General features: G+C 37.5%; 1 protein-coding gene across 3 annotated transcripts in view; it reads right to left on the reverse strand.

The window, feature by feature from the left end:
- Nucleotides 1-12505, reverse strand: part of LOC148946777 (uncharacterized) — a 196655-nt gene that overhangs the window by 48823 nt on the left and 135327 nt on the right. For all 3 annotated transcript variants that reach the window (XM_089096596.1, XM_089096597.1, XM_089096598.1), the window contains exon 6: nt 6003-6091. In XM_089096596.1, coding sequence (XP_088952722.1) covers nt 6003-6091 — 89 coding nt within the window. The remainder of the gene's footprint in view (nt 1-6002; nt 6092-12505) is intronic.

Raw genomic sequence — 12505 nt, forward strand, 5'->3', positions numbered from 1 at the left:
AATGCTTTCAAGCCTACCTTCACACATAGAAGAGAAGAGGGAACACATTGAATTGTTGTGGAGTCTCACACCGTCCTCCCAACGGATACATAACGTTTTTTTTTTTATTTTTATCCTTCCCTCTTTACTACCTGATCCAAATTTCCCTAATATTCAGATCTGTGTGCATATATGGTCTCAAGAAAACCAAAATTAAGCCTAAAATCACCACGATCTGATAACTTTGGATCAAAATATTATGTACTTGATAAGGGCAGGAGTAACAACCACAAACCTAGGGGACGCACGAGTAGTATATAAACCTTAAAATCTTTTAGAGATGAGCGAGCAGGAGTTTTCTGGGTGAAGAGGGTCTGATACTAAGAATAGATATTAATCTTTAAACCAAATATTAAAATTTTTAGCGTGTTATCGTGTTTTCTTACAAAATTTCCAAGAGAGCAGGGATAAAATGGTGTTTTCACCATTACAAAGGTTTGACAGGATATCGTAGCATAATAGAACAAGGTCATGTTCTATTCAAGTGTAGAGTTTCCATCCGAGAGATACTTTCAAAATGGAAATGACAATCAAGATCCGTTGGAGGTAAGCCTCATATCTCTCACTTATGTTGATTATTTCAGTGATGTTATATCTAAAATACTAAAATCTCATCACACATTGTCGCAATATTTATAAAAATATTAACCGACCAATCGCTTTTTCTTAAGTATGCATCGGTTTCGGGTGGATAGTCTACGTGACTGTAACTGTCCGCCAAGTATGGCTAGAAAACATTACAGAATTGTGAATTTCGGCACCAATCTTTGATTTCTTATTACTTAAAAAAATTAGTTTTTTCAACTGAAAGTAAGGAGCAGTATTAAAACTTAAAATGAACAGAACTTATTACATGCATGAAGGGGATCGCCCTCCTCAACACCAAGCTCTTTACGCTAAAGTTTTTTAGTACTTTTAAAAAAGCTTCCTATTGATTTAATTAAACGACCCCTGTGTTTCAGGAGTCGTTCTTAAAGAGTTGGGACAGAATTCAAGATTTAGCCTAAAGACTGGGGTGTTGAGGAGGGGGCAATCCCCTCATAAAACGTAATAATTTCTACTCGCTTTAAGTTTTAATGCTGCTCCTTACTTTCAGTTGAAAAAAACTTATTTTTTCTAAATTTAATTTCTGACCGTTTTTCAATAGTACCAGAAAGTATGGCCCCACCTCCATGGAAAAATCCCCCTCCCACAAAAATATCCTCTAGACAATTCAATCCCGGTAAAAATTAACTCCGGGCAATTACCCTTAACAACTCCACGCGTAAAATTGAGACCAAAAAGGGAAAGCAAGACATTCAAAAAGAATTGTGTATAGGAATTCTGGAAATTTCCCCCAGTGTATAATTTTCCCTGACAAGTTCACCCCCTGGAAAATTCCCCCGTGGAAAAACCCCCAGCAATAAATTCACCCCCACCCGAAAATGTATACATACTTCACAATAACAAATAATATTTGTAAAAAATGAGCCAATTTTATGACTTAAGGACCTTTCCCCTGGGACTGTGGCGGGTCATTTTATATCCAAATACATAGTTATTGGGCCTTTCAACTATGATGAGCAAAGTGACTATCTCGAAATTTTGATCCGACGACTTTGGAAAAAAGGGGCGGGGGAGGGGGCCAGGTTGCCCTCTTAATTTTTTTTTTGTCACTTAAAAGGGCACTAGAACTTTTAATTTCCGTTCGAATGAGCCCCCTCCCGATAAACTAGGACCACTGGGTCGATACGATCATCCCTGGGAAAAACAAACTAATAAACACGCATCCGTGATCTTACTTCTGGCAAAAAATACAAAATTACACATTTTTGTAGATAGGAGCTTGAAACAACATACAGTAGAGTTTTCTGATACACTGAATCTGATGGTATGATTTTCATTAATATTGTAATGCTTTTAGAGGATTTCCCCCCCTTTTTTTCGGAAATCAGACAAATTTTCTCAGGCTCGTAGCCTTTAATCAGTAAAACTAAACTTAATGAAACTTATATATTTAGAATCAGCATAACTAGCCGATTCTGTTGATATATCTATTGGTATCAAAATTCCATTTTTTAGAGTTTCGGTTACTATTTAGCCGGATCGCTTCTAACTTACAGTTTTCGTTACCACGAACTGTTTGATAATGACCGAACATAGCCAGTTTTAGCCTAATTGATTCAGGGTACTTACGTATTATACTGACCACATCGTTGTTCTTGATCTGTTTAAAACCGGTTTCTCTGTGTGCACTCGGAGATAATCAGCTTAGCCTGAGCGAGATAAAACGTAACTATGCAGGCATATCTTAATTAAGTATTTAAGAGTTGGTTAGGTTAGGTATTTAATATAATGCGTTCTGGGCGACAGGCTTTCCCTAATTCTCTGTTGTTGTTTCCAAAATTTTGTTAGTAAAGTATTATATTTTCATCATATTTTGGTATGTTTTATTTGATTAACCTAACTTCTTGAGTGTGGTCGGTATAATACGTAAGAGCCTGATTCAGTAAGTTAATTAACATTTGATGAGTGGAATGGAGATACCTATAATAGCAGTATTTGACTCGTTTCAACTTTAATAAAATCTTTTTTTTTCACCGGAATCGCACAATAGTGGGGGAGGGGAAATAATTCTGCGATTACGCAGAATTACAGTGTAAGAGACACAGATAACAGTGAATATATTCACCTGTTACCATTTTATTACTTTCACCCTTAGATTTCTAACGAACATTGTTTCAAGATTTAAAAGAAAAACATTTTATTGCACGGTCGTCAACACGAATAATGAAAACTTTCAACATAAAGCATTCTCGTGGTTCTTAAGATCAATTGTCTATTAAATAAGGGCTAAAAAATTTATTAATAGTACAACAAATTACATTTGAATTTGCAATAAATCCACGCCATTTTAGATTAAAACTTCAAATTTGCAATAATTCAGAATTATATTTCAAATTTCTGGCAATTTTCCATATGGTCACAAGGTGTGAACTGCTGGTATTTTTTTCTGTCATTTTTTTTTACCATGTTTCAAAATGAATAATGTCTTCTTCGTAACAAGAAGTTGACGAAAAAAAAATACAAAAGATTCTGGAAGAGAAAGAATAACGTAGCTCTAAGACGAGGTCATAAACAGTTATCAGGGTTGAACAGTCCAGGAGAGCGTTTCTGGGACGGTGAACTTGTCCGATGTATCCAGCCTAGGGCCTGACCGACATTATCGGGCAGATATGAGGATCAATTTTATTATGGAAAATCGGACAAAAAATATCGGTTATCGGCCGATAATTATGTTTAATGCACAACTTGTCCAGAAGATCGGATGGGAACCCATTGCCTCAGGTTATTTTGCTTGTTCAGTGTTTGGGGGAGGAGCCACCAGCTAAGGCTGACCATGGTGGAGAGAGCAGCAGAGATGAGTCAAAGTATATTTGTTCTCAATAAACACCTGGTCCAGCAATGTTCTAAGCGTATGGTGACTTCAACAACGTACATCTTCTACCAAAACAACTAAAAAGAATACAATAACCATACGGTTTCTGTTTAATGAATGTTCGCCTTCGCGGGAGAAAGGTCCAAGATTTAATCGGTTAAAATCATGATATCCAGTCAGGGGCCCAGCTAAGGGGGGAGTGGGTGTTGTAAGGTCGGGGTAGCGGGGTCCCAAGGCGTCGCCGCAACGTGCCAACACCTTGTTTACCTATACACCTTGGAAATTTAGCTTATGTGTCTGCATTTGTCGGCATACTGGACGATTTTGTCGACATATTCTTTAAATCTCTCCTCCAAACTTAAAACTCTAGCTGCACCCCTGTATCCAATTTGCGTGGCATGGATTAGAGGCCATATAATATGAATGTAAAATGAAGTTTTCACTTTAGTATGTAAATGATACATTCAAAGTCCCACTATTGAAATTTGGATTTGAATACTAAAATTCAATATATATTTGAATTTTAAAATTCAATATATATTTGAATTTTAAAATTCAAATTGTATACAATAAATAATTTATTTTTTAAACAAAATTTTCGCGTATTTGTGTTTATGTAACTAAACCGGCTTTTTTGATTAGATTTTTTCTTATTTGTCACATTCACAATTATCCGCCATCTTGTGTGTGTGTTCAGAAGCTGCTGATCAGATAAAGTAAAGAAAATCCAATAATTCTTGTAAATGGTCTAATTTTTAAAAAGTGACTCATTGATACTGTTCTTTAGTGTAAAACGTGAGAATGAATATGGGCAGACAATGGGGGGGGAGGGGGTTAAACTCTAGGTAAGTTTTTTTGGGGGAGGGAATTTATCGGTAAATTATATCGATATCGCATTGGGGCGATACCGATATATCGGTATCGGACCCTAAAAATCCATATCGGTCGGGCCCTAATCCAGCCTACCCTTATTTATTTGTTTTATCGGAGTTAAAAAGTCCAGTTTATATCGAAAAATTCCATTAAATCTTTCCTCACGACATCCTCCCACCCTGTTCGAGAACAGCCTGCTTTTAGTTTGGCCCTTGATGGTTGGCCGACAAGGACCATCTTTGGCAACACGTCATCCTTCATTCGCAGAACATGTCCTAGCCATCTCAACCTTTCTCTCATTAAAGTCCTAGAAAGCGGGATTGAACCACGCCTTTTGTACATTCTACTATTGGAGATACGGTCAGTCAGTCGGGTACCCAACCCATCCGCAGGCAATTTCTTTGGGAAACATCAGGCAAATCTTCCTCCGTTTTTCGGAGCGACCATACTTCAGAACCATAAATACATTCTAAGACCACGCTGGCTAAGCATGACGCATGACAAGAAAAAAAAAATATAATCAAATAGCCGAGAAAACGAGGGCGATATCAGCCAGTGGACAGAAAAGAAACGAAAATAACAAAAGAAAATATTTCGGCGAAGACTTCCGCCAAGCCGTCTTCACCACTCAAAACAAAAGAAAAGAAAAACAAACTGCGAAGACCTCCGTCAAGCCGCCTTCAGCTCCCCCCCCCAAAAAAAAAAAAAACTTTTTTTAGCGCTGAAGACGGCTTTACAGAAGTCCTCGAAGTGTCCACTGGCTGATATTACCCTCGTTTTCTCGGCTATTTAATTGTATTATTTTTTTTTGTCATACGTTCAGAACCATACTTGATCACTGTAATCACTAGCTTCCAATATTCTAATCTTGATTCGCAGACTTATCTTCCTATTCTTCCAAACATTTTTCAACTGTGAAAAAACACCCTGATCCTTGGCTATACTACTTTTAACATTTTTACTGCACCCACCGTCTTTACTAATAATGCAACCTAGGTGAGTGAAGCTATCCACTTGATCGATCTTTTCGTTCCTCGACATCATCTCTTCACCTTCACTTATTAATAGCCTTACGACTTAGTCTGGCTTACTTGTCAATCCAGATTCCAAATGATTTAAATTTTGGACTGAAAAAGGGAAAAAAGAAGTGCCATTGAAAAAAATATATATCTGATCAGACATCGGTATACAAAATGCATACAGTCCATTCAGTAAAATAAACTGAGCTGAAAGTGCAATTTTACATCCTGAAAAAGGATTTAGTTATACAAAATGTTCAACATCTATCCCAGCAGCGATAGTTCAAATAAAGTTATACGACCCCCTTCCCTTTTTAAGTGTGTAAAACTGAGATTCACAGGCTACTGCTCCACTCTTAACATTCCACAGTGACTTACGTTACAAAACTTGCTTGAAAAAGATAGCTAAAATATTTCTTGTATTTTTTTGCTAATTTTTCTTTGTCTAGAAACGTAAAATTACAAATTAAAAAGTCAATCAAAAACACTGGCACAAAAACGTTAAGAATGGATTTAACGGACCGGCTCATGTCTAAACGAATCTGTTTTACACAAGTTCAAGATTGCCTGGATCCAAACTTTCTGTTTACTACCTCATATTTACATAGTTCAATTTATATTTGCACAAAGGAAGCAAATAACGTGGTGCCTACCTTTCAAGAGGATTTGGCTGAACACACCAAAGGATTATGTCTTTCAATTCGGTGTCCTCAACTTTCTGGAGGCAGTCCGGAGGATCTCCCTATAATTACGAAAAACGAATTACCATACACATTTTAATGTCGCCGTCAAAACGACAGACTAAGAAATACAATTCGACAATCCATTCCTTCGTCACGCCATGCTGATACGAGTGGATACTTATAATGAGGCAGGAAACGTGACCTCACTTTATGATGAATCCTCCTAAGATCATCGAGGTGTCAGAACATGGCTAAAATAATACAAAGAAAAGAGTGACTTCGTAAACTTTTCAACGCTACCAAGGTCACCGTTATGACCTAACATCCAGAGAAAATAATGGCGGACTACAGTAGTTGAAAGAAACTAAAATGATCTAAGCATTATTTTGAAGAAAAAAAATCGTATCACACCTAAGGCCCGAGATACACTTGCCGCTTTTTACCAAGCGTTTCTTAAAGGTATACAAAATAGAATTGGGACGGACACATTCGGTGGTAAAAAAACGCTCGGTAAAACAAACGTCGATGGCAGGCATGCACCCGTCCATTGTCGATACAATAAACGAACGAAAAAATAAACGATTGTTTATTTTAACGCCTACGCCGAGATGCTGGCCTATGAAACTAAATGGAAGCATACACACTCTGTGTTGTTTTTTTTACCACTGATGGCTGCTGATTAGTGTGCTTGCTGATCACTATATAAATATAATACAGTATGATCATTTCCTATCTCACCCATAATACAAAGTCGGACCGCGATGCAAGTGCTCCGGAAGACATTTAAACAAGTATTAATTAAAAAAAAAAACTTTCCAAAAAATAAGGGGGCTCATTCGATATTTAGATAGACATTTTGTTAAAAATAGTTCAAACATCAGATAATAAAAACTCCGAGGTTGACACAAACCCATGTTTTCACTTTGATATTGTTACTTTGATGCCAGTTTTTGATACTCTGATGAACATTTGATTTTTTTTTTTTTTTTTTTTAAATAAGGAATTTTTAAAAACTTGAAACTTTTTGGAATAAAAAAACAACAAAAACTAATAAAAAAACTTTCCGAAAAATAAGTTTTCCAAAGAAAAGTAAAGGCCATTTTAAACTTAAGCTCAGCAGATACAAATACCTGTTAAAATTCAAACTCAAAACAACCAGAAATTACTATTAAAGGATAAATGAAACCCAAAACGAACATAAACTAAATAAACAATCACAGCAAAAAAAAAACATACAACAAGTAATAATATAAATGAATAAATAGATCTGAAAGCGAGTAATGTTTAGATTGAATATGAAAATCAACCTTAAAACGAAAAAAAATATTTTGCTATTGAAGTATAAATGAAACTTAACACGAACAGAAATTAAATAAATATACTAAAAAGAGCATTGATGCCCCCAAAGCATTACTTACAACGCCTGCCTCCGGGCCCTGGGGGGTTGTATCGACCCCGGAGTTTTCATTATATGATCTTTGAACTATTTTTAAAAAAATGGCTATCTCGTAGTTCTTATCGGATGGGTTTGAGGAAAAAAAAGGCATGGAGAAGGGGGGGGGGGCTGTTAACCTCCGATATCTTTTGACTCTTGAAAAGTGAACTAGAACTTTGAATATCCAATCAAATGAGCCCCCTCTCCGAAGTTTATACGAGCATACCTTCCATAAGAGTCCATATATGCCCCCAGAGCAATACTTACAACGCCTGCCCCGGGCCCTGGGGGGTTGCGTCGACGCAGGAGTTTTTTTTATCTGACAATTGAACTATTTTTAACGAAATAGCCAAACGTAAAGGAGTTTTTGTCATATAATCTTTGAGCTATTATCAACAAAATGGCTGCCTCAAATTTTTATCCGATGTATTTGGGGAAAAGGGCTTGAGAGGAGGGGGCTAATTGCCCTCCGATCACTTTTGACTCTTAAAGAGGGCACTAGAACTCTCGATTTCTAATCGAATGAGCCCTTCTATATGAAGTACCTCTGGGAAACAAATAAATGGAGTGTGGGGGGGGAGGCTAGCTGCCCTCCGATCACATTTGACTCTTAAAACATGAACCATTAATTTTAATTTCTAACCAAATGAGCACTCTATGTAGTTTATATGAGCAACTCTTCCATAACAACCACATTTGCCCCCATGGCATAGGTCACACCACATATCTCTGGGCCCTAGGGGGCTGTGTCGACACCGGAGTGTTTATTATCTGAACCTTGAATTATTTTTAACAAAATGTCTATTTAAAAATGTTTATCTGATGTATTTAGGGCGTGGGGGGGGGGGGGCTATTTGCCTCCGATCTCTTTTTACTCTTAAAAAGTGAACAAGAAATTTCAATTTCCAATCAAATGAACCCTCTCTGAAGTTTATACGAGCATCCCATCCATGAGAACTATATCCCCAGAGCATTACTTACAACGCCTGCCTCCGGGCCCTGGGAGGTTACGTCTACACAGGAGTGTTTCTTATCTGACCTTTGAACTATTTTCAATGAGATGGCTATTTTAAAATTTTTATTGGATGAGCTTGGGAAAAAAAGGGCATGTGGGGGGGCTAGTATCCCTCTGATATCTTTTGACTCCTAAAAAGTGAGCTAAAACTTTCCATTTTCAATCAAATGAGCCCTCTCTGAAGTTTATACGAGTATCCTTTTCATAAGAACCATATACGTCCCCAGGAAACATTTACAACGCCTACCCCCCGGGCCCTGGGATTTGTCACCGGAGTTTTTGTTATCTAGTTTTTGAACAATTTTACAGAAAAGTGGCAATCTAAAAATTTGTAGCGGATGGGTTTGGGTAAAAAAAGGCGTGGGGGGGGGGGGCTAGTTCTTATCCGACCTTTGAACTATTTTCAACAAAATGTCTATCTCAAAATTTTCATAAGATAGGTTTGGAAAAAGAAGGCGTGGGGGGATAGTTGCCCTCAGATCTCTTTTGACTATTAAAAAGTGAGCTCGATATTTCAATTTCCAAGCAAATGAGCCCTTTCTGAAGTTTATACGAGCATCCCTTTCATAAGAACCATATATACCCCACGGCATAACTTACAACGCCTGCCTCCGGGCACTGGGGGTTGTGTCAACACCTGAGTTTTTGTTATCTGACTTTTGAACAATTTTTATTTATCGTATACATTTATTGGATGCATTTGGGGGAAAAGGGGCGTGGGGGAGGGGGCTAGTTGCCCTCCAATCTCTTTTGACTCTCAAAAACTGGACTAGAACTTTCAATTTCCGATCAAATGAGCGCTCTATGAAGTGTTTACGAGCATCCCTTCCATAAGAACCATATATTTCCCCAGGGCATAACTTACAACACCTGCCCTCGGGCCCTGGGGGGGCTGTGTCGACCCCGGAGTTTTCGTTATATGTCTTTGAAATATTTAAAAAAAAATGGTTATCTCAAAGTTCTTATTGGATGGGTTTGAGGAAAAAAGGAAGCGAAGGGGAGGGGGGGGGCTAGGTGCCCTCCAATCTCTTTTGAATTTTAAGAGTGAACTAGAACTTTCAATTCCAAATCAAATGAGCCCTCTTTGAAGTTTATACAAGCATCCCTTCCTTAAGAACCATATATGCCCCCAGGGCATAACTTACAACACCTGCCCCCGGGCCCTGGGGGGCTGTGTCGACACCGAAGTTTTTTTTATATGATCTTTGAACTATTTTTAACAAAATAGCTATCGCAAAATTTTTATCGGATGCATTTGGAAGAAAAGGGCGTGGGGGGCTGGTTATCCTCTAATCTTTATTGACTCTTAAAAGTGAACTAGAACTTTCAATTTCCAATCAAACGAGCCCTCTCATAAGTTTACACGAGCACTCCTTTCATAAGAACAATATATACCCCCAGGGCATAAATTAAAACCCTTGCCCTGAAGACTGTGGTGGGGGGGGGGGAGTGTCCTGCTCAGACACATAACTTCCAGGACTTTCAACTTCGTGAAACAAAATAACTATCTTAAAATTTTCACTGAATGTGTTTGGGGAAATGGTGGGCATGAAAGTGGTGTTAGTTACCTTCCACTCCCTTTCCACTATGAAAAATGGCACTAGCCATTTCAATTTTCAATCGAATGAGCCCTTTTTGAAACAACGCTTTCTATAAAAAACCTTATATGCCCCCAGGGCATAACTTACAACCCTTACCGTGAGGGCAGTGGGGGGGGGGGGGGTATCATCCTCAAAGACCTAATTTACAGAATTTTCAACTACGTTTAACAAAATGGCTATCGTAAAATTTTGATTCGATGTGTTTGGGGAAAAGGTGGACGTGAAAGGGGGATTAGTCTTCCTCCAATCGCTTTTGACCATTAAAAAGGGCACTAACCCTTTGAATTTCCAATCGAATAAGACCTTTTGAAGTTTCTACGACAAAGCTTATATGCACCCAGGGCATAACTTACAACCCCTGCCCTGAGGGCTGTGAGGGGAGTGTCCTCCTCAAAAACATAATTTCTATTTGGAAATCAACTATATAGAACAAAATGGCTATTTCAAAATTTTGATTGGATGTGTTTGGGGGAATAGTGGGCGTGGAAGGGGTGTTAGTTGCCTTCCAATCATTTTTGATCCTTAAAGGGCACTAGAACTCTCCATTTCCAATCGAATGAGCCCCCTCCAAAGTTTATGCGACGACCCCTTCCATACAAAGTGCCTCTCGGAATAAATAAATAAATAATAAATAATAAAACATTGGAGCCGTATGGTCTCTATTATAGGTAACGCTATACCGTTGCCTCTGATAAACATAAGCGACATTTTTTCATGGGTAGATAAGTCAGATTTCTCTTGAACACGAAACTCGGCTTCACCTTTGTAACACTAAATTTTAAAGAATCTAATTTTAAATTAATTTATTCCAATACATAGATAAACATCGGTAATTAGTGGTGCAATGTTATTATTAGATGCTTTTAGAAATTACAAGGAGGTTTCGAAGTCTCGAGTTGGTTTCAAAGGCATTTTGAGAAAGTTTCTGCGAAAATTCGCGTTCCGGGGTAATATAAGCTGGATCGCTGATGGCAGATTAAATGGGAGGAGCTGTTTGTAAACGCCGAGAATGTAATAGTCAAAAATCACTGAGGCGTGATCTTACTGATTTATATACAGTGCTGCAGATGGTATATCATAAAAAAAACTAAATAAGAAGTCACGAATGGATTTGTTTTCAATGGAAATGAAAGAGGGCAATAGTAAAAAAAACATGGATAATTTGATTAGGAAGTGCCAAGAAATTCAAGGGGGTCAGGGGTTGGGCCCAAATTAGCCCCTGCCTTCAACCCTAAACAAATCAAAGCCTATTAATCATAAATCAAAAAATGAGTGTTAACCCAATTTATGTTTCCTAAACTAATAGTATTTTAACACAATTTGAATTCATTTACATTAACATAATTTCTAACAATATATTTTCAGGATAACTTTTAGTTTAACTGCCCCCCCCCCCCCAATGCCTATACGTGTAATAAATTCATACAAACAGAGGGGTGGCGCAAAATGTATTTTTCAATGTGCAGAGAGGGGGGGGGGCAAATTTGTCGTTTATTTCAATTATTTTCAATGAAAAGTGAAAGCAGATATATTTATGATCCATCAGATCTATTATGGTCAACTAATATTACAACGATAGATAATTTACAACCCAGTGTATACGCGCTAGAGTAGCAGCGGTAAAAAAAAAGCGCCAAGTGTGTCTCGGGCCTATTCGTAAGGTCAGAGATATATTGAGGCTATTGCAGAAAAACATACAATAAACTCACTACTTAGTTAAATTCTCTTCTTTTTTTTTATCTCTTCCTTCATTAAGTGTGACTATTTAAGATCCTGCATCGCTAAAGGCGGTCTCGTAAAGATCAAGTCAATATAAAAGAGATATTTGGATTTGAATATTATTTTAAACTAGGATTACCAGGGGAGACATTGAGGACTTGGTTTCGGATCCGAGCGAATTGCCTGCCACTAAAAAATAAAAAGAGTATTTGAAAGAAAAAGGGTGGCCCCAGATACAGATCCGAATTACTTTTGCCCCGGATGTAACTTAGGTACTGAAGATGTGGCCCCTATTTTCACAGAGTAACAGTAACTTTCTATATTCAGGAAAAGTTCGGTTGAGGGTGGTAACGTAGAGTTCCTAGGTATCCTGAAAACGACTGCAAAAAGGTCAGTGAGGCAGTTATGTAAATATGTAAATGAAGCGTTGACCTCAATGAGTCAAACTTGATATTTATGTTATTTTTATTGTGGAGTGTAATTAAGAATACTGTTCTGTATGGCCTGTTTTTTGGCTTATAATAAATTATTATTATTATTATTATATCTATTCTTCGAATTGTGTTCGTGATTAGTACTTTAAACTAAGCAAGCTTTAATTGGATCAAATTTGACGTATTCCGTTTTTTTCCTTCTTCAATTTTCAACCACAATCTGCTTCTTTGTTCCTCAAAATAAAGGCTAGAAAAAAACCCGACTTCAG

This window comes from Artemia sp. Qi Xiang Cuo, chromosome 11 (assembly GCF_049724085.1).
Source record: "Artemia sp. Qi Xiang Cuo chromosome 11, ASM4972408v1, whole genome shotgun sequence".
NCBI classification, from domain to species: domain Eukaryota; kingdom Metazoa; phylum Arthropoda; class Branchiopoda; order Anostraca; family Artemiidae; genus Artemia; species Artemia sp. Qi Xiang Cuo.